This window comes from Lynx canadensis, chromosome B4 (genome assembly GCF_007474595.2).
Source record: "Lynx canadensis isolate LIC74 chromosome B4, mLynCan4.pri.v2, whole genome shotgun sequence".
NCBI lineage: Eukaryota > Metazoa > Chordata > Mammalia > Carnivora > Felidae > Lynx > Lynx canadensis.
Genome location: NC_044309.1, coordinates 126779401 through 126802243, shown reverse-complemented (window position 1 = coordinate 126802243; position 22843 = coordinate 126779401). Strand labels below are relative to the sequence as shown.

At 45.5% G+C, this 22843-nt stretch overlaps 1 protein-coding gene across 1 annotated transcript; it reads right to left on the bottom strand.

Annotated features, from left to right (window-relative positions):
• Positions 1–21207: 21207 nt before the first annotated feature.
• ASCL4 (achaete-scute family bHLH transcription factor 4) lies at positions 21208–22355 on the bottom strand. Its single transcript, XM_032593757.1, has one exon. It carries the CDS (start codon positions 21727–21729, stop codon positions 21208–21210), a length of 522 nt encoding a protein of 173 aa, XP_032449648.1. The 5' UTR covers positions 21730–22355.
• Between the last annotated feature and the right edge of the window lie 488 nt (positions 22356–22843).

Here is a 22843-nt window from a genome sequence, read left to right as displayed (position 1 = left end):
AACACCAGTGATCCAAGGAGAGGCGAATGTTATGGGAGAGGGTCATGTCCAGAGAAGTGAGTGGTGATTTCAGTTGTACCTCACAGAGACGCAGTGCATAAGCCAAGTGCCAAGCATATAGTAGGTACTTAACAGGTTAAAAATCACCATTCCTGCTCTGTAGTTAACCCAATGCTTTTATATAAAGTTTTAGTTCTTACTGAGGAAAGAAAGGATGATTATGTGAGCCATTCACTGGAGTTTAATGAGGTTGGCAATGTAGGTATTATCCCCTAATAACAAATTAGAATATGGCCTCAGAAAGGTCTAGCAGCTAGCCCAAGGGCACCCAACTAATGACAGAGGCATAGAGAACAAGGTCTTGTGACTATCATGTTTATGCTGTTTTCCTGACGTCACACTAGCTCCTGGGACCATTTTGTGCTGCTTTTCCTATTCAATACTGGAACCAGCCAAGTCCAGTCTGGAACTTTTAATGTGGAGTACTCACAAACATCTCTTAAATGGGATTGCTCGGCCTTGCTGAGGCAGGTCAGAGATTCTGACCACCATTAAGGATTCTGTGATGAACTATAAAGGCTTTATTCTGCTGGATGAATGTGTGAAACAGGCCTCTCCTTTTGCCTTGTTTTATAGTCCACATGTCCGTAAAATACAGGGAGCCTCAAAATACCAAGCACCTCCAGGGACTCCAGCACCGTGGAACCATGTTCCCACTTTTAGAGTGTCAGCTTTAGAAGGTCTTCTGGACTTGCCCCACCTCAATTGCTGCACGTTTCTTTCCCAGAGTGGGAGAAAAACCGGGTAGTCTGGCACCAAGACAGGTTACTGATGTAAGGATACCCTTTGCTCCAGTTCAAAATTCGTGTTTTATCAATTGACAAGCATTGTATTTTTACTGTGCAGAGTACCATTCTTGGTCCTAATGAAGTTCATACAGTCTAGAGGAGCCTGGGTGGTTCAGTTGGTTGAGCATTTGACTCTTGATTTTGGCTCAGGTCATGATCTTACAGTCACGAGATCAAGCCCCATGTTGGGCTCCGCACTGAGAATGGAGCCTGCTTAAGATTTTCCCTCTCTCCCTCTGTCCCCCCACTTGCATGTGTGCTTGCTCTCGGAGAGGAAAGAAAGAGGAAGGAAGGAAGGAAGGAAAAGGAAGGAACGAAGGGAAAGAAAGAGAAAGAAAAAAAGTGGGAGGGAGGAAGGAAGGAAGAAAAAAGAAAGAGAACTTGGTCTAGTTCAGAATGTAGAACAGATGTGCATATGCTTAAAATAAAAACTACTAAAAGCAATTTAAGTGTTGATTGATAACCACAAAGAACGCATGCTTTAGGGGAAAGACATTATATTCTGGCCCATCTTCCATCACAGCCAAGCTCCTTCAGAGGAATACCTTTGCCCTAAGCCTGTGCTTCCTCGGCTCCCATCCCATCCTTGATTCTGCTTAATCCTGGCTTGTGCCATTACCATTCCAATGCAACTACTCACCAAAGTCACCAGTTATTTTGTAGTTGCTAATTAGATGGACCAATTTAGTTTTTTTTTTTTTTTTTTTTTTTTTTTTTTTTTTTTTTTTTTTAATATATCTCACATTTTTTTTTTCAACGTTTATTTATTTTTGGGACAGAGAGAGACAGAGCATGAACGGGGGAGGGGCAGAGAGAGAGGGAGACACAGAATCGGAAACAGCTTCCAGGCTCTGAGCCATCAGCCCAGAGCCTGACGCGGGGCTCGAACTCACGGACCGCGAGATCGTGACCTGGCTGAAGTCGGACGCTTAACCGACTGCGCCACCCAGGCGCCCCGGACCAATTTAGTTTTTATATACCTTCTGTAGTATTCGAGGCTGTTAACCACTCTTGGCACACTCCTTAAAATGTTTTCACTGGGCTAGGTCTTCGCCATCTTCTCACTGTGGACATTACATTCATCATGGCTCATTTTCACCCATTTCCATGACTTACCATCACCTATGGCTGGTGACCCCACGTTCATCTCCAGCCCACATCTGCTGGATATCTCTACCTAAGGATTCATAAACCTCAAACTGAACATGTAAACTCAGTCATCACTTCTCCTCCTTTAAAATATGTTCCAGGTCTGGGGAAAGACGTTACCACCTACTGATCACCTAAGCCAGAAATTAGTGTCATCTTGGATTCCTGCCTCTCTCTCACCCTCATACAAGTTTGTCAGTTCTAACTCCTGGATATCTTTAAGATGCTTCTCTTCGTTTTCTGTGCCCACATCACTTACCTGCTCATCCTCATCTGTCATCTCTCAGACTGTGGCAGGTGTCTCCTTAGCTGGTATCCTCCCCCACATAAGTCCTCTTTGTTCCTGGTGACAGACCCATATGTTTCTTAGACAACCACTCCACCCCCAGTCTCTGTTCATGTGGTTTGGATGAATCGACTCCACCGCTAGGCCCGGACCTGGATACTCAGCATCGCTTCCTCCACCTCAAGCCCCCAGCCCCAGAAACTGAGGAATTTGCACATGATCCAGTTAGAATAAAAGCTAATCCGGGGTAGGGTTTCTGTATTACCTGACAACAGGGTGCTCTCTTTCCCCTGGTGTTGCTAGGAGGATGTGATGGAAGCCCGGACTTGCTGACAGCCATCGTGCGACATGGAGCAAATTTGCCTAAGAATGGGACCCACATAAAGGAAAGCAGAGCTGAGGGGTAGAAAAGCAGGAGCCCCTGTAACTTTGGACTGGAACTCCTGGAGTCATCTGTGTGTGGAAGCAGGATATCCTTGGATTTCCCAGTTATGTAAGAGCCTAAGCCAGTTTGAGTTGAAATTTCTTGCAACCAAAAGATTCCTAGCTCATACAGCAATAAGACAACGGAAGTGTAGAAAGACAAGTTGACAGTGAATCCAGGATTTTGTGCCCAGGGTACTGAACACAGGTGGTCCCCCTCTCAGAAACCAGGAAGTGCTGGGAAAAATTGATTTCCTAAGGGCTGTGAGTTTGGAGTTAGACCTGTTGAATTTAAGATGCTACAGGACATCAAGGCGACAGCTGAAGTTGTATTACAGGAGCTCAGAAGAGAGACTCTAAACAGATCATTGGATTTCAGAGAAAACGAGGTTTGCAGGAGAACCAGGTTGGAGATGAGAGGGCTGCAGGTGAGTCTTAGGGTACAGCTCTGCTTACTGAGGAGAGGAGAACGAGAAGTCAAGGCCAGGACACAAGACTAGCAGAACTGTCTCTGCCTTGGTGGTGCTCTCAGTCCTTCGGCAATTCCTGAGAACCACAACGAGCCGGCCTCTGTCCTGATTGCTGGGGCTGGTGACCTGGTTCTTACCCTCAAGGCTCAGTCTGCAGGGACTGAGCAGGAACAGATCTATAGACTATTATAAAACAGCGTGGCCACAGAAATGGGAGCAAGTTTCTCAATTAACCTCGTTCGGTGCTGCAGAGAAACGAAAATCTGAGAGTCGTTGGACTTAGTGACCAGCAAATCACTAACCAGTTTCAATAGGATATTTGGGCAAGTGACTATTTTGATAGCAAAACAACAGCTACCATTTCATAATATTTGCTGTGTCCCAGGCACTGGTGACAGACTTTTACATGTAGTTACTCCCTTTCACCTGAGAACAACTCTATGAAATAGATGCTATTATTCCCATTTTTCATACTATTCTCATTTTATTCCCATTTGCCCTAAGAAAGTAAATATTCTCCTACCAAACTTGGAAGAGCGTGTGCTGTAAAGATCCTCAAAGTAACGCTTATGTGATTCTCACATGACTTATGCCCTTAACAAAGATTTCATGTCAGTACAAACCCACTGAAAATCCCCAGGAAGCTTAACTTGCTCTATGTAGGTTCAACTAAAGAATCCTTTTTGGTGACTCATGGGTGCCTCCGTCAGTTAACTACCCAACTCTTGATTTCCACTCAGGTCATGATCTCATGGTTTGTGAGATCAAACCCCACATCAGGCTCTGTGCTGACAGCATGGGGCCTGCCTGGAATTCTCTCTCTCCCTCTCTCTCTTTCTGTCTCCCTCCCCTGATCACATTCTGTCTCTCAAAATAAATAAACATAAAGAATGTTCTTTGACTACTTTATGCCTCTATTTCTTTAATTGAGGTATAATTGACATACGAAACCTATTAGTACAAATCAAAACTACAATGAGATACCACCTCACACCTGTCAGAATGGCTAAAATTAACAACTCAGACAACGACAGATGTTGGTGAAGATGTGGAGAAAGAGGAACCCTCTTGCACTGTTGGTGGGAATGCAAACTGGCATAGCCACTCTGGAAAACAGTATGGAGGTTCCTCAAAAAACTAAAAATAGAACTACCCTACGACCCAGCAATAGCACTACTAGGAATTTATCCAAAGGATACAGGTGTGCTATTTTGAAGGGGCACATGCACCCCAATGTTTATAGCAGCATTATTGACAGTAGTCTAAGTATGGAAAGAGCCCAAATGTCCATTGACAGATGAATGGATAAAGAAGATGTGGCATATATACAGCATATGTGTGTGTGTGTGTATGTATATATATATATGTGTGTGTGTGTATACATATATACACACAATGGAGTATTACTAGGCAATCTAAAAGAATGAAATCTGGCCATTTGCAACAACATGGGTGGAACTAGAGTGTATTATGCTAAACAAAATTAGGGAAAGACAAAAATATCATGACTTCTCTCATATGTGGAATTTAAGATACTAAACAGATGAACATAAGGGCAGGGAAGCAAAAACAGTATAAAAACAGGGAGGGGGACAAAACATAAGAGACAAATATAGAGAGAAAACAGGGTTGCTGGAGGGGTTGGGGTGGGGGGATGGGCTAAATGGGCGAGGGGCATTAAGGACATGTGTTCGGATGAGCACTGGGTGTTATATGTAGAGAATGAAACACTGGATTCTACTCCTGAAATCATTATTGCACTATATGCTAACTAACTTGGATGTAAATTTAAAGAAGGAAGGAAGGAAGGAAGGAAGGAAGGAAGGAAAAGAAAGAACGAACCTGTTAGTATCAGGTGTACATCAATGATTCAATATTTTTATACTTTACAAAATGATCCTGATAAGTCTAGTTGGCATCTGTCACCTTACAAAATTATTATAATTTACTTTTACCATACAGTATGTTTCAGGTATACAACATAGTGGCTGGTTTGACAATCATATACATCATGCAGTGCTCACCACGGTAAGTGTAGTCACCATCTGTTACCATAAAAGTTCTTACGGTATTATTGACTATATTCCCCATGCTGTACTTACTCCCATGACTTATTTATTTTATAACTGGAAGTTTGTACTTCTGTTTTGTCTTCCCCAGAAGAATGTGAACACCATGTAAGCAGGATGGTGTCCCCCGGGTTCACTGTGTCTGCGCTGTGTGAGTACTGTCCTGGGTCCTGGGGACCCAGCGGAAGACAAAGGCAGACGAGGTCCCTTCTCTCAAAGAGGAAACAAGTTTAAATGGTGTTCTTCATTTACACATGGGAACAAGATAAACATTTGCAAAGTCAACTATTGCAGGAACTAAATAAGGTAGAGTTACATAATACTGACTGTGACAGCCCATAATCCAGCTGCCTGTGACACATGAGGAAACAAAGCTCAGAGACCTCAACTAATTTGTCCAGCTTCGCACAGCAAGTTGCTGAGGGGCTGGGGCCAGAGTGAAGGGCTCTCGTTTTTGGTTGAGAGCTTTTCCTACACCTCACATTGTCTTACATTTGACAGCAACAGAATGCCTAATCCTGCCTGTAGGAAGCTTCCAGTAAATATTCTGTGAAGTGTGATAAAGTGAAACGAACCCCACCAAACAATTCACAACTCATTGAAGATAAAACCTCACATGCTCTGGCCTTTCAGGAAAGAGAGAGCAAAATCGTCTCGGGTGTGGGATGTGTAGAAGAACACGTATTTTCCCATCTTAACTGAAAGAAACTAACCACTGACAGCCTAGGGGACTGGGAGGGTGGACACTGAAGCAGCCAGGACCATCTGGATAATTCCACGGGACATCTTCGCATGCCAGGGCTGTCCCGGTGCTGTGTTGCTGAGTTCATAACACTGGAGAAACCTCTATTTGGGGCACAGTGGGAAGTAACACCCGCCTCCTCAAGGTCCAAGTGGCAACATTTTTTTTTTTTCATTATCTTTACTTCACTAAGTTCTACAACCAGTTGGACTGGAAATTCCACTAAGATACTCAGGACTCAGACTCTGAATGGTCTAGCCCCCCACTGCCAGCAGAGGATCCTCCCTCACAGTCTTAACAACTAACATTCACTGAGCATTTCCCATAAGCTGGAGACTGTTTTCGGATGGAAGTAATTAAGGTAGCAAGAGGGCTAAAGCCCCTCCAAGCTACCTGATGATAAGAAACCTGAAAAATGGCTGATCTGAAAAAATCACTAGGAATTCCTTGAGGTATTAGTGATGGTTTTTAAATTTTCAGGGGCACCTGGGTGGCTCAGTCGGTTGGGTGACCGACTTCGGCTCAGGTCACGATCTTGCGTTCCGTGAGTTCGAGCCCCGCGTCGGGCTCTGGGCTGATGGCTCGGAGCCTGGAGCCTGCTTCCGGTTCTGTGTCTCCCTCTCTCTGCCCCTCCCCCGTTCATGCTCTGTCTCTCTCTGTCTCAAAATAAATAAACGTTAAAAAAAATTTTTTTTTTTTAAATAAATTTTCAGAGGTTGGGGACCTTCTCTGAGAATCTGATTAAAGCCAGGCTCGACTCTCTCCCCAGAAAAATGTACACTCACACAAACGTTTGCATGTCATTTGTGGGTTTTAATCCTTGTTAGGTTTGTGTGTGTGTGTGTGTGTGCACGCTCACACGCACATGTGTGTGTGTGAGAGAGAGAGAGATGAGAGTCATCTTGTACCAGAAAATAATCAAATGCTCAATTAATGACAGGACATGTCAAAAGGAACCAGTTTGAAGGGGCTCCTCCTCCCCCAGTCAAATTAGAAACAAGTTCAATAACTAGAAACAATATTTGTCAAAAATAATAAGATTAATATGTTACAACCCTCTGGAATGAGTCCAAACTGATAAAAATAAATGAGTAAATTAATAACAGAGTAGGGGAAGCCCTTCTTTATAGAAGAATGTCAGCTAATAAGTATGGAAGGACTAATGGAAATGGAGAATCATCATTTGGCAGCCACTGTGGGGATGACTGGGGCAAATGGGAGTTATCAGTGAACACCAAGGCTAATTAATTGATGGGGGTCTGGTGAAGAACAAGATATTGGCATAATATTGGGCTACCTCTCTCTACCCAAATACTATTCAACTACAAAGAAGAAGAAGGTGAATTTGAGGTAGAGAAACCAGAGCAGACACCAACATAAATAGGTGGTCATGGTTAACATGGCCAACGATAGGACTAGTCATATCTCCTGGCATGAGGCACTGGGAAGGGCACAGCAACATCTCTGGGGTGTTCTCTACAGTGCATGGCCCGAGTCTGGTCATGAGCAAACATTAGATGGACCCAGGCTGAGGGTCCTCCTACAGAATGAAGGTATGTACCCTCAAAACTGTCAAGGAAATGAAAGACAGGGAGAGGCTGTTCTTCAGACTGAAGAAGTCTGAACAACATGACAATATGTATTCCTGGATAGGATCCTGGACCAAAAAGGAAAAAACTGACATCCTTGAGACAGTGGTGAAATTTGAGCAGAATCTGTAAATTGGTCAGTAGTGATATATAAATGTTGACTTCTTTTTTTTTTTTTTTTTTTTTTTTTTTTAATTTTTTTTTTTTTTTTTTCAACGTTTATTTATTTTTGGGACAGAGAGAGACAGAACATGAACGGGGGAGGGGCAGAGAGAGAGGGAGACACAGAATCGGAAACAGGCTCCAGGCTCCGAGCCATCAGCCCAGAGCCCGACGCGGGGCTCGAACTCACGGACCGCGAGATCGTGACCTGGCTGAAGTCGGACGCTTAACCGACTGCGCCACCCAGGCGCCCCTAAATGTTGACTTCTTGATCTGGTGTTTATGCATGTTAGTATCCTTGTGTGGGGTTGTGATTTATAATAAGAAATACATATTTGGTCTCCATCCTGGTTTCTGGCACAGAGCTCCTAAAACCTTTGGAATTTTCTAAGACAATTGTGATAAAGGGGTCTGTTATTCATAACAAGCCCCTTTCAATCACACCTAGGTTTATGAGGGGACTTTGGAAAGCCCCAAAGGACAGGGGTGGTTGCCAGAGGAACCATCCAGATGATCAGAGGGTTGTAACTTTCAGCCCCACCTCTGATCTCAGGGAGGGGAGAACGGCTAGAGATTGACTTCAATCACCAATGACTGATGATTTAATTAATCATGTCTATGTTATGAAGCCTCCATAAAAACCCAAAAGGACAGAGTTCAGAGAGCTTCCAGGTTGGTGAACCAGAATGCAGCCACATGTCAGGAGGGCGGACCATCCCAAACTCCAAAGCAACAGAAGCTTCTCTGTTTAGGACCCTTCCAGACCTCTCTATGGATGTTTTCATGTGGCTGTTCATTCATATCCTTTAATATTCTTTGTAATAAATCAGTGATCTAGTCAGTAAACTGGTTTCCCAAGTTCCGTGAGCCACTCTAGCAAACTGATTGATGAGAAGAGGAGGGTCCCCCTCTGAAGAGAGGAGTCAGAGGAACCTCTGATATACAGCCAGTGAGTCAGAATCACAGGCAACAACCTGGACTCACAGTTGATATGTGAATTGAGGGCAGTCTTGTGGGACTGAGGCTATCTCCAAGTAGTTAGTATCAGAATTGAGTTAAATTGTAGGACACACGCTACTGTCCATTGAGAATTGGAGAATTGCTTGGTGGTGTTGGAGAAAACACACTTGAGATCTCATTTGCGAAAAATATGTACTGGAGTGCTGAAGGGTGCTGGGACATCATGTTTGAAGATTCCAAAAATGACTAAAGATTATTAGCACGTAATCAGAGTGGGCAAAAGAAAAAATGCAGTAAAATATGAACAATTGGGGGATGTGGGTGAATGGAGGTATGGGAGTTCTCTGTACTGTTCTGGCAGTATTAACGTAAGTCTGAAATAATTTAAAAATAGACTGTAATGACATATAAAAGTATTGGTTGTAGGGATGTCTGGGGGGCTCAGTTGGTTGAGCGTCTGACTCTTGATTTCAGCTCAGGTCATGATGTCATGGTTGGTGAGATAGAGCCCCGCATCAGGCTCTGTGCTGTCAGCTCAGAGCTTGCTTGGGATTTTCTCGCTCCCTCTCTCTCTGCCCCGACCCCACTCGTGCACACTCTCTCCCCCCGCCTCCAAAAATTACATAAATAATAAACATTTTTTTAAAAGGTATGTGTGGTAGGTCAATCACCAACATGGCCATGAAAATTTCTCCGACCCTGGACACCTCTCTGCAGTCTCTCCAATCTGCACTGGCTTTCTGACTGGCTTCGGCCAAAAGAATTCAGACACTGTGTGACTCCTGAGCCTTGGCCTCCAGTGCCTGACAGCCTCCATTCTCCTGTTGCTGCTCTGAGATGATCATAGAGAGAAGCCCAGACTTCCTCGAGGATGAAGGACCACATGGAGAGAGGCCGTGTGGGGCCATCGGCAAGTCGGGCTGCATTCTGACAGCAACCGTGAGCCTCAGGGAGACCAGCAGATGAACCTCCCAGTCAATCCCACAGCCTCAATGGTGAGAGATAACAAGTTGCTGCCATCGTTAAGTCTAAGAATGGCTCGTTATACAACGTTAGAAAACCTAGTACGTCACCATATCCATCATTCTACTTCAGAATCTCATCAACCGACTTTATGTTGAAAAGAATTTTCCTCAGAGTGGATAGAGTAGCTGTACTTCTCTGCGAAGCTATCCCTATCTTCCAGAGAACGGACTTGCATATGGCTAGTGATGACAGCACTTTCTAGTTTATAGGAACCTTTCACTTATGTAGACTCATTTCCCCTTTACCACAGCCCTATGAGATGGAATAGGTTCTCATCCTTAATTTTACAGATGAGGAAAGAAGTCCAGAGAGGTAACGTCTCTTGCCCAAGGAAACACAGTCAGTAAGCACTGAAGTTAGGACTGGAATCCATGTTCTTTCTACTCTGTAAAGGTGAAGTCATGGGCCTTCTGTAGAGAACGCTTTGCTCTCCCTTCAGAGCTCAAACGAAAATATAGGGAAATGTTCTACAGCCCCGCATCAAGCTTGGTGGCTGTGAATGTGAATGGCGGCTGATTGGGATCCCCTGGTCAGGCAGGATCCCAAATACACTTTACTCTCTTGCCCCTCATTATTATTCTTTTTTTTACATAGATATTCAGCTGTATGGTAACCATGGGTCTTAAACAAGAAGAGTTTACTTAATGTCAGTCTTCAGATTTGCTGTTATGATTCAAAGTTATCCAGTTGTTTACGTCTACACGGCCCTGCTTCAGCACTGTGAAGATGTGTTTCCTGAACATAAGGATGGAAAGTAATTGAATTACAAAAATCTTTGCTCTATTTTTCTTCTTAGTCATTATCACCACCTGAAACATATATTCACGTTTGTTTATTGACTCTCTTCCTCCATGTAGATAATTGATGTTTGCTAATTGATGAATGGATGGATGAAGATGGTTTGCTACCACTTTTCTTTTTTTTTTTAATATGAAATTTATTGTCAAATTGGTTTCCATACAACACCCAGTGCTCATCCCAACAGGTGCCCTCCTCAATACCCCTCACCCACCCTCCCCTCCCTCCCACCCCCCATCAACCCTCAGTTTGTTCTCAGTTTTTAAGAGTCTCTTATGCTTTGGCTCCCTCCCTCTCTAACCTCTTTTTTTTTTCTTCCCCTCCCCCATGGACTTCTGTTAAGTTTCTCAGGATCCACATAAGAGTGAAAACATATGGTATCTGTCTTTCTCTGTATGACTTATTTTACTTTGCTACCACTTTTCTGTGTACGTTATTTAACCTCTGAGCTTCAGTTCCTTGCCTTTTTTAAAAAAATGTTTATTTATTTTTGAGGGAGACAGAGCGAAAGTGGGGGAAGGGCAGAGAGAGAGAGGGAGACACAGAATCCAAAGCAGGCTCCAGGCTCCCAGCTATCAGCACAGAGCCCGATGTGGGGCTCGAACTCACAAACTGCAAGATCATGACCTGAGCAGAAGTCGGATGTTTAACCGACTGAGCCACCCAGGCGTCCCATGTCACTTCCATTTTAAAGATGAGGAACTGGGGCCCCTGGGTGGCTCAGTCAGGTAAGCATCAAACTTCGGCTCAAGTCAGGATCTCATGGTTTGTGAGTTCAAGCCCCGTGTTGGGCTCCGAGGTGACAGCGTGGAACCTGCTTGGGATTCTCTTTCTCCCTCTCTCTCTCTGCCCCTGCCCCCCCCACCAAAATAAGTAAATAAACTTTAAAAACATAAAATAAAATGGGAGTGATACACAATACATACCTCGTAGGATGATTGTGATCAGGTGAGAATACTACATATAAAGGGCTAGCCTGCCGTCTAGGAAGGCCCCCAGGAAATGTTAGCTGGTGGAGAATTTCTGTCAATTAGAGGTCTTTTAGGAGAGAAGAGATACGCTTTGACCCTGCACGGTTTAATCCTTCATTTCACTAAAACCCCTGGAGCTGCATTAGGACATTTTCCAAGGCTCTTTCTAGTCCCATGACCCGGGAGATAGGATTCCTCCTTCAGAGAGGTTTTTCCCCCACTGTCAGGGAAAGGAGAAATGTCTTCAGGAGTGGCCCCCCTCAAGGCTTGCTGTGGAGGCAAAAACCAGTTTGGAGAGTTTTTATCGTCTGGACGCACTTCCTTCTGTAGCAGCTGTGGTTTCACTTCGGCCATGGTTAATGACAATGAGTAACCCAACATGAAAAGGCTGCTGACAGGCTTTCACCAGAGGACACAGCTAAATAACTACGGAAGGATTAAAAACCCATCTCACCACCCAGGGAGCCTGCCAGTGAAGCTCATACACAACACAGCGATAATAATCACAGAGCTAGAAATGGTTCTATGGTTTCACGGGCCAATAAGGAAAACACAAAGCCCTTTTAGGCACCTCTGCTGTCTCCCAGCAGCCTGTGTGCCTGACGAGCAGACGGCGGGGTTGGCGGTGGCTGACAGAGAAGGGTCCAGAGAGCTCGCCTAGGGAAAGAGTCTGCCTTTCTAGCGATGGCTCTGCAGAGAAGGACTCCACCAGTCCACATCTCCATCAGAAGTCTCATTGCCACCCAGTTTTGGAGATGACAATGATAACTTTGGAAGCTCTGAAGAAAACCTTTGTCTAGACAGAAACAGCTCAAAAGCTTTTGAGAGGCACCATCTGAAACCTTGTTTGGCTTGGTTGTAGCTGGGTAACGCTGACTCATCCCATGAAATGCTGTCCTTGGCCTCGTGGGACTTTGCTCTCAAATTCCACTAAGAGCGGAATAACCCCTGGAGTCAAGACAATGAGAGGTAGGTTCAGGTCGCCAAGGTTGACTTTATATTCCCCACAGATCAAAAACTGTTGGCCAAAAGAGCAGACACTATCTCTACGCATCTGGCTAACTGAAGGGCATCCCAATTCTACTCTCCAGACTCTGTTCTTTTTCCCTAGGCTATTTTTTCTTTTTTAATGTTTTTAAATGTTTTATTTTATTTTATTTTTTTTAATTTTTTTTTTCAACGTTTATTTATTTTTGGGACAGAGAGAGACAGAGCATGAATGGGGGAGGGGCAGAGAGAGAGGGAGACACAGAATTGGAAACAGGCTCCAGGCTCCGAGCCATCAGCCCAGAGCCCGATGCGGGGCTCGAACTCACGGACCGCGAGATCGTGACCTGGCTGAAGTCGGACGCTTAACCGACTACGCCACCCAGGCGCCCCTGTTTTATTTTATTTTTAAGAGAGAGAGAGAGACAGACAGAAACATGAGTGGGGGAGGGGCAGAGAGCGAGGGAGACACAGAATCTGAAGCAGATTCTGGGCCCTGAGCTGTCAGCACAGAGCCTGACATGGGGCTTGAACTCACAAACTGCGAGATCATGACCTGAGCCCAAGTTGGACACTTAACCAACCGAGCCACCCAGGAGCACCATCGCTGACTTTTTTTTTTTTAATGTTTATTTATTTTTGAGAGAGAGAGAGAGAGAGCATACGCAGGGGAGGAGCAGAGAGAGGGAGACACAGAATCTGAAGCAGGCTCCAGGCTCTGAGCTGTCAGCACAGAGCCCGACGCCAGGCTCTAATTCACAAACCATGAGATCATGACCTGAGCTGAAGTTGGATGCTTAACCAACGGAGCCACCCAGGCGTCCCACAAATATCATTTAAAGTGTTATGTCATCACAGAGCGTTTTGTGCAACTTTTTAACCAAGTCGTTAAACACCATTATCTCAATGCTTTTAAAGCCAGGCAGTACCTAAGGATCAATACTAAACCCAGTGTCCTACTTCCACACAACCTTTTTCTCATTTTATTTGCCATTGTCTACACCTATTCCATCTTTTGAGAGACGTAAACACCTACCTTAGTCTTAACTTGTTACCTTCCAACCCCCTGCCCTTCCAGTTCGTCAATCTTCTTCCAATTCCTAGGACCCTCCCCTTACTTGAGATTCCTTGAAGCCTTGTCACCTATGAGCCTCTGAATCAACTAGAACTCTTTCACCTGTCAGACCGCAGACTCAGAGCTGCCTTTGATACACCATCTTTTCCTCCCTTGGCTTCCCCTTTACATCATTCCAGCTGTGTTTTTCATTCGCTGAGAAGCATCTTGAAAGGGCGGGCTTCAACCTCACCTCTGCTTTCTCTTCCCGCCCCTGTTATGCCCTTACAAAGGTTTCTAGCCATCTTCTAGTGGCCGAATCCAATCAGTGCCCCTCACACCTAAACTCCCTGACTCCTCTGATTTATAAGATGCTGTCAGCCACTTCTTCCTTCTTATAAAATGATGCCTGCTTGTAAAAAAAAAAAAAAGAAAAAAAAATGACACCTGCTTGTAATTGCCGTGATCTCACACTAGCTTGGTTCTCCGTCCAACCTCTTAGTCCTCTTCAAAGCCATTTCTTCTTCTGCCCCTCCTTCGGTGAGACCTGCCTCAGCTTTCTCCTAATGTTCCCCTCAGTCTCAGCCTGGGAGCTCGAAGCCACTCCTCTTACTGCCCAAAGGTGAACGACTCCCAAATCCACAGCTGTCTTGGTCTTCCCTCCCGACCTCGACACTGGCATTTCCAGCTGCTTGCGGACAGAAGTAGCCTGTCAGTGTTTGTAATCCAGCATCTCCAACAGACAACTTTTACCTTTTAAATCTGCTCCTCTTGGGACGCCTGGGTGGCTCAGTCGGTGGTTAAGCATCCGACTTCGGCTCAAGTCATGATCTCGCGGTCCATGAGTTTGAGCCCAACTTAGGGCTCTGTGCTGACAGCTCGGAGCCTGGAGCCTGCTTCAGATTCTGGGTCTCCCTCTCTCTCTGCCCCTCCCCCATTCATGCTCTGTCTCTCTCTGTCTCAAAAATAAATAAACGTTAAAAAAATGTAAAAAAAAAAAATGAATAAATCTGCTCCTCTTTCTGTGTTCCTTGTTTCAGTTGATGGCAGCTCACAGGAGTTATCTCTAACTTCTCCCTCTTCCCTTCCCCCACTCCGAGGGGCCACACCACATCCCCTCCCAGCCCGTCCCTCCTCCCCATTTCCAGGGCCACTGTGTTGGCAGAGACCCTCCCTCCCTCTCTTTTCATTACTGTAATATCCTGTTGGTCTGCTGATTCCTGCCACCACACTGATCCTCAACCACAGTACTGAACAGTTCACCCTCTCTCCAAGAAAAAAAAAATTCAATAGTTCCCCATTGTCTAAAAATTAAAGTTCAGCCTGGATTTCAATGCCTCCTAGAATCTTCCTAGTCTCCTGTTACTCAGCTTCTATTCTCCAAACATAGTTCCTGCCTCCAAGGCACCTGTTTCCTCACCCTTGGATCTTCTGCCTATAATCCTCATTCCGTTTCACCTATCAAGTGCTGCACCCCCAAAAGCATTTCCTCCTAGTTTTCTACTCACTTGAAGCTGAAATAACTCCCTCTCTTCTCTGTATCCTGATAACATTTTTCATTCTTTTTTTTTTTTTTCCAAGTAGTCTCCATGCCCAGCACAGGGCCCAGTGCAAATCTTGAACTCATGATCCTGAGATCAAGACCTAAACTGAGATCAAGAGTCAGATGCTTGGGGCACCTGGGTGGCTCAGTTGGTTGAGTGTCCGACTTTGGCTCAGATCATGATCTCTTGGTTCATGAGTTCAAGTCCTGCATCGGGCCCTGTGCTGACAGCTCAGAGCCCGGAGCCTGTTTCGGATTCTGTGTCTCCCTCTCTCTCTGTCCCTCCCCCATTGTTCTCTGTCTCTCAAAAATAAATAAAATGTAAAAAAAAAAGTTTGTTTTAAAGAATAAAAAGAATTGTGCGTGTAACTGACAGAGCCACCCAGGCATTCCTGTACCCAGATACCATTTTTCATTTTGGACATCAGATATACCATGTATACCTTTTTTCATACCACTTTTCCCTCCAGATTGCAAGGTTCTTCAAATTCCGTTCAACAAAAAATTATGTAGTTTTTGTTTTGTTTTGTTTTGTTTTTGGGCATTGTAACAGCAACAAGGACTCAGAAAAGAGTAACTGCTGCTCTGGACCTGGATTTTTCTAGCGGGAAAAGATGATACAGAAACTGTCCCCGCACTATGTAGCAGGAAGCAGGCATGTCTTGCCGACACTTGTTTCCTCAAGTCCAGACCCGGCACATGTTAGCTGAATGGCATCCTAGAGCTGGAAGAGCCTAAAAGATCATGCAATCTAAACTTCACGTGTCCTAGCATAGAGAACTGAGACCACGGAAGTCAGGGGCTTGCCCAAGGTCACTGGGCTGGTGATGGCAGTGCTGAACCACGCCACAGGCCAGGCACACTCTGCCACAACCCACAGCCTCCTCCTTTGCACCCTCAGGGTGGTACGCTGTAGGGTGTCACAGAGATTCGACTAGTCAGAGTTACAAACCACAGGGAATATTCTAGAAGAAATACAGTATAATCAATGGGTATGTCTGGGCTGAGTGGCAAAAAAAAACCCAAAAAAAACCCCCAAAAAAACAGGAAAGATCTTAAAGGACATGTAAATGTTTCTTCTTTTGTGGATGCACTGTTTCCATAAAACTCTGCTTACCACATTGTTTCTACTTAACTTTTTTGTAATCTATTTTGTCCTTGTTAAGACTCAAATTGTCTAATGGTTAATTAAGCATTCATCCACAGGAAAAGGGAAGATCGAACATATTAAAGGTCTCATTCCTGGGGCACCTGGGTGGCTCAGTCAGTTAAGCGTTGACTTTGGCTCAGGTTATGACCTCATGGTTTGTGAGTTCAAGCCCCACATCGGGTTCTGTGGTCACAGCTCAGAGCCTGGAACCCACTTTGGATTCTGTGCCTCCCTTTCTCTCTGCTCCTCCCCTGCTCATGCTCTCTCTCTCTCTCCTTCAATTTTTTTTTTTAACGTTTTATTTACTTTTGAGAGAGACAGAGTGCGAGCAGGGGAAAGGCAGAGAGAGAGGGAGACACAGAATCTGAAGCAGGCTCCAGGCTCTGAGCTGTCAGCACAGAGCCTGATATGGGGTTCAAACCCACAAACCGTGAGATCATGACCTGAAGACACTTAACTGGCTGAGCCACCCAGGTACCCCTGGTTTTTCTTTTAGAGAGAGAGAGACACAGAGCAGGGGCGGGGGGGGGGGGCAGGGGCAAAGAGAGAGAGAGACACAGAATCAGAAGCAGGCTCCAGGCTCTAAGCTGGAGCCTTCAAAATAAATAAACATTCAAAAATAAATAAACATTCAAAAAAAATTAAAGGTCTCATTCCTGGATTAGTGCTCCTCCTATAAGTCATCAGGAAGGTTCCAGAAAAATGGCCTGATTTTTTTGCTCTAAAAAAAGTTTTATGATTTTGATGGAATTTTATTGCTTTTTTTTTTTTCCCCCAAAAGGCTTCTCAAAGTCATTGCCTTATTCTCAGTAGGGCTTTGAACAAAACCACATTAAAAATCTCTCAAGGCATTTTTATCCACAATAAAGTTCTCCTTTAAAACTGCCTTTGTCCTGGGGCGCCTGGGTGGCGCAGTCGGTTGAGCGTCCGACTTCAGCCAGGTCACGATCTCGTGGTCCGTGAGTTCAAGCCCCACATCGGGCTCTGGGCTGATGGCTCAGAGCCTGGAGCCTGTTTCCGATTCTGTGTCTCCCTCTCTCTCTGCCCCTCCCCCGTTCATGCTCTGTCTCTCTCTGTCCCAAAAATAAATAAATGTTGAAAAAAAAAATTAAAAAAAAAACAAAACTGCCTTTGTCCTTTTCTTTATAAACCGCTCATCTCAGCAAGGTATATTATATTTATTCACACATTTTACACATTTATTTTAGAGACGTGGATGAAGAAAAATCTTTATTTCATTTTCCCACATTTAAAAGCAACCACGGTATCCAGATTAAACAAAACATACTCTTTTATTGTTATTATTCCTACTGTAGAAAAGAGAATGTCAAGATGCTGATCGTGGCTAGAGCAGAATAAAGGAATGGAGAGTGTTATTACTGCTCATCGAAGACCCCTAAGAAGTTTCTCAAGGTTATGAACAACTTGGTTAATTAGCTGTTCCTCCAATCAAGCCAGGAAGTTTTCCAGCTCCCTCCCCCCTCCCAGTAGTAAATATATCTCATTTGGTCTTGCTTCACTGAAACCTTTATATAGAATAAGAACCTGCCTGGAGACCAAAACGGATATATTACAGGTGTTGAGAGGCTGTAACTAAGTAACGGGTAATAGCAGGGTTACATCTTGTCCTTCAAACTAAAAGACTCCATGTGGTTCTTAAGAAAAAGTAAAGTGGGGCACCTGGATGGCTCAGTCCATTGAGCATCCGACTTCAGCTCGGGTCATGATCTCACAGTTCATGAGTTTGAGCCCCACATCGGGCTCTGTGCTGACAGCTCAGAGCCTGGAGCCTGCTTCAGATTTTGTGTCTCCCTCCTTCTCTCTCCCTCCCCCACTTGTACTTTGTCTCTCTCTCTATCTCTCGAAGATAAACATTAAAAAAAATTTTTAAAAGAAAAAGTAAAGATTTGTTGTGAATCACTGCAAAGCATTTATCTGTGCAGCCAGAAACACAGACACCACTATAACCCATTGTTACAAATACTAGTAATTACATGTTTTAACATGGATTCAGTTTCCACAGGTCAAGTCTTGTCCCCTGGAACCTTGCAATAGAAGGTAAAATCCTAATATAATGTGGTTACTCTGTCCTCTTTCTGACACACTGAAGAAATCACACTAATTCCACCTAGAGATCATTGAAAAAAAAATTTTTTAGGGGCGCCTGGGTGGCTCAGTTGGTTGAGCGTCCAACTTCACCTTGGGTCATGATCTCGCAGTTCGTGAGTTTGAGCCCCGCGTCAGGCTCTGTGCTGACAGCTCCGAGCCTGGAGCCTGCTTTAGATTCTGTGTCTCCCTCTCCCTTCCCTGCTCATGCTCTGTCTCTGTCTCTCAGAAATGAATAAATGTTAAAAAAATTTTTTTAACTTTTTAAATGTTAATTTTTAAGAGAGAGAGAGAGACAGACAGACAGATGGACAGAGCATGAGCAGAGAGAGAAGGAGACACAGAATCTGAAGCAGGCTCCAGGCTCTGAGCTGTCAGCACACAGACACAGGGCTTGAACTCATGAACTGTGAGATCATGACCTGAGCCGAAGTTGGACACTTAACTGAGCCACCTGGGCGCCCCCACCTAGAGATAATTTTTGGTCAGGCTTTACTCTCCATAGAACTGAGTAATAGTGTTTTCTCCAAAAGATGATACACTACTAACTTACCATTGATTAGTACCTTGCAGACTACCAAGGTATTCTATACCCTCTCCTGTGAAACAATACAGAAGAGGAAACTGAGTTGCTCACAGGTTAAGAAATGTTTGCTCTGTCACTCAGCTAGCAAAGGAGGGAGCAAGGGAGGGTATAGAAAGGGACACAGCAAGCCTGGGCTTTAGGGTCAGACAAACTCAGCATTGAGTCACAGCTCAACTAACCATGGCAACACAAACCTGGACAAGGCCTCATTAAAAACAGACAAACAAACAAACAACAACAAAAACCTTTATTATATATTTTGAGAGAGAGAAGGGGCAGAGAAGGAATGAGAGAGAGGAAGACAGAGAATCCCAGGCAGGCTCCATGCTGTCAGCACAGAGCTCAACCTGGGACTCAAATCTCAGGACCTGTGAGATCATGCCCTTGAGGCAAAATCAAGAGTCCGAGCTTAACAGACTGAGCTACCCAGGCGCCCCTCATTATTTTTAACCACAAAATATGTGTAACATCCACCCCCAGATTTATGAGAATTTAAAAGAACAACATGTAAAAAGCACACACACAAAAATTCCTGGCACATAAAAGATACTCATTGAACATTAACTTCTCTCAGTTGATACATCTGTAAAAAGTTGATACATCTGGCCTACCTCATGAGCCAGTGTGGGGGATGAAATCATACCCAGTTTTCTCTCCTTCCTGTGTCCTGGCGCCACTCCCCACCACCATACAGGACTGCCTCTGTGGAAAGGTCAATCCAAGTTATTAGAAAAGAGCTTTAGAGGGGCACCTAGGTGGCTCAGTTGGTTAAGCCTCCAACTCTTGGTTTCAGGGCAGGTCATGATCTACCAGTTCGTGAGTTCGAGCCTTGCATCAGTTTATGAGTTTGAGTCTTGCATCAGTTTATGAGCTGTCAGCACAGAGCCCGCTTCCAATCCTCTGTCCGCCTCTCTCTCCGTCTCTGCCCCTCCCCTGCTCGTTCTCTCTCTCTCAAAATAAATAAATAAACTTAAAAAAAAAACAGCTTTAGAGAGAGGAAGTTTATCTTCATAGGTCAACAAGCACTTGACATATCTACTTAAATCATAATAGTTTCTAAGACAAAAATGACCAGAATTAAATGTTCTTCAAAGACTTTTGAGAACAAAGCCAAAGTCACTGGGTAATTCCAGTACATCTAGAAGCCCTCATGGGGATGAAAGTCTGAGAACATACCAACTTCAGTCCATCCTGTTCCACCATCTATGCATTTCTTTTTTTCTTTTTTTTATAAAGTCAGGGATGTCACTTTAATTTAACCAAAGGTTAGGTGGAGTGAGAAGTGGGGAGGGGGAAAAGGAAAATGAAAAACCAGTGGACAAAAACAACGGAGAGGAAAATAAGTTTTTATACAAATCTGAGTTCTAGCACACTAACATATGTTACTATTGCCTAAATGCTACCAAGTTTCCAAATGGCCACTTTAAGAAGAAACTTTTTTTTAATGTTTATTTACTTTTGAGACAGAGAGAGACAGAGCACAAGCAGGGGAAGGACAGAGAGAGAGGGAGACACAGAATCAGAAACAGGCTCCAGGCTCTGAGCTGTCAGCACAGAGCGGGACGCTGGGCTCGAACCCACGAATCGCGAGATCGTGACCCGAGCGAAAGTCGGACGCTCAGCCGACTGAGCCCCCCAGGCGCCCCCCAGATGGCCACTTTCTGATAAAACCGGAAGTATCAAATTCAGCGCGTGGGCCGCACCACCACCACCAGGCACGAACTCGGTCCGCAGCCTGCGCTGGGCTAGCAGCGGGCTCTGTGTGGGTGCTCAAGTGCCGGCTTGGAGTCCCCTTCACCCAAAATGACCGTGTCAATTAAATTTCAAATACAAAACTCCCCAAGGAAGGAATGCAGGAAAAACCTTCCTTTCGTCTTAAGGGCTGTCTTTTATTTATTCATCTTTGGGAAGTTCTTCGGTGAAGGTTGGCTTGAAGTCAATATTTATGTGCATAACGTACCCACGGCGCTGACTGGGAAATTCCAATCGCCCTCTGAGTTTTTAGAGTGAGGTGCTCAGGATCCGGTACAGTGTGCATTTGAGAAGTACCGTTGGAGAGTTTCCTTAATAAGCACCTTTAAGTCTGCAGGCACATACCCAGTTGGGGCCTGGGTCGGGGGGCGGAAGCCAGAAAGGTCAGAAGACACGTTCCCCGCCGGAAGACTCGCATTTCTTTTTCCTAAAATTTAGCCCTGGATTAAAAAACCAGCTCAAAAAATGCAAACCACCCTTGCAGGGGCTCCAAGGCTGCAGCGGGCGCGGAGGGCCGGGGCCGGGCCGGGCGCGCGCTAGCTGCCCGCCTCCTCGGGCTCGCTGCAGGGCGAGGGCGCCGACGAGGCCTTGGACTCGCCGTCGCTGTTGCACTCGGCGGCGCGCGGGGGACGGGTGCCGGCGGGGCCCTCCTGCCCCCGGGCGTGGCGCTCCAGCAGCTCCTGGAGGTGCTTGATGTAGCCGATGGCGGCGCGGAGCGTCTCCACCTTGCTGAGCCGCCGGTCGGCCAGCTCGCGGGGCAGGTGGTCTCGCAGGCGCGCGTACCCCTCGTTCACGCAGCGTACCCGCTGCCGCTCGCGCTCGTTGCGCCGGCGGAGGAAGGCGGGCTCGAAGGCGCGGTCCAGCGGCAGCGGCGGGCACGACCGCCTCGCGGCGCAGTCCTGGGGCGCCCGCTCCCAGCACGCGGCGTCGAGACGCCACGAGACCCTGAAGGGGTCCCGGAGGGGGAGGCGGGGCAGGGACCCCGGCAGGTCCAGGGGCTCGCCGCGGAGGTGGCACGACCGCAGGGGCAGCAGTCCGGACGGCTTACGTTTCTCCATCCCTCGCCGGGAAGCAAACAAATCACCCCAGAGACCGATCTCTTGCAAGACGAGACTTCAGATCTTCACAGCGTAGGTGCTGGTCCATTCAGACAGCCTGGCACAGCCGGGCTTTTAATTTCTGGTTCCAGGACAGACTGCAAGGAAACTTTGCATGATTTCCTAAATTCATTGCACTACTCGATCATTTATAATGATCCACGCGGAGGTGATAAGCAAAGATTTAGGACCTCCTAATCCATACTTCAGATCCTGTCTTCCCCTCTGATCTTATTTCAAAAGGTGACAAAAGGGGTTCCTCTGCTCGGTCCCCTTAGCCTGGAAATGTGAGCGCACACCACACAGAGTAATCTTTCAAAACCACCCAAGCTTTTCAATTACCGTAATCCACCGCTCTGGGTCTTCGAGAGTGTAGGAATCTTCGAGGTTTCCAAAGAGCCCCTCCCAGGAACCAACAGGTCTGGCGGCTGGGCGAAAGTTTAGCGAAGGCTTTCCCCTTGAAAATCAAAACTTGACTGTCCTTTGCGGTTTCCGGCGTCCAGGGCTAATGGAAATCTCTTTCAGACGGTGTGCAAACTTACGCTTGTTCTGCCATTTCTGTGGAGGTGGAGGGAAGACCTCATCAAAGGAAAGACTGCTCCCTTGTGGTTGTAAGATGTGTCCAGCAAAGGAGGACCTCCGGGCAGGCTTGAGGGTTTTCTTCTCCAAAACCAAATCTTTTAAAAGCCCAGTTAGACATGTTTTGAAGAGAAGAGGAAAGGGCTATACCTTAGCAACGAGTAGATGGATTCGAATGTTGTGTTCCCGCTTATGTTGATCGCAAGGCGTTTTATGGATTTGTGCTACATTTTAAGAGCACATCAAAAGGTTGAACAGTAACAAACACTTTCAGCCAGTTATTTCTCACAGTGCTTACTGTAAACACAGGTTAAACACTGCTTGCCGACCTCTTCTAATCCCACCCAGGATAGAAGAACATTTTTCCATAGTGCAAAGAATGTATTTCTATTGTGTTCTTCTTTTTGTCTTAGGAAACAAAGATGCAACTTATTTTCTCCCTTGGGGGCAGGAAAGCAACATTTGAAAGGTGGAGATCCCCAACTCCAAGGATCAA

Bases quoted from the DNA above. Each gene is read 5' to 3' on its own strand.
- ASCL4 (XM_032593757.1), bottom strand. From the start codon at position 21,729: ATGGAGAAACGTAAGCCGTCCGGACTGCTGCCCCTGCGGTCGTGCCAC.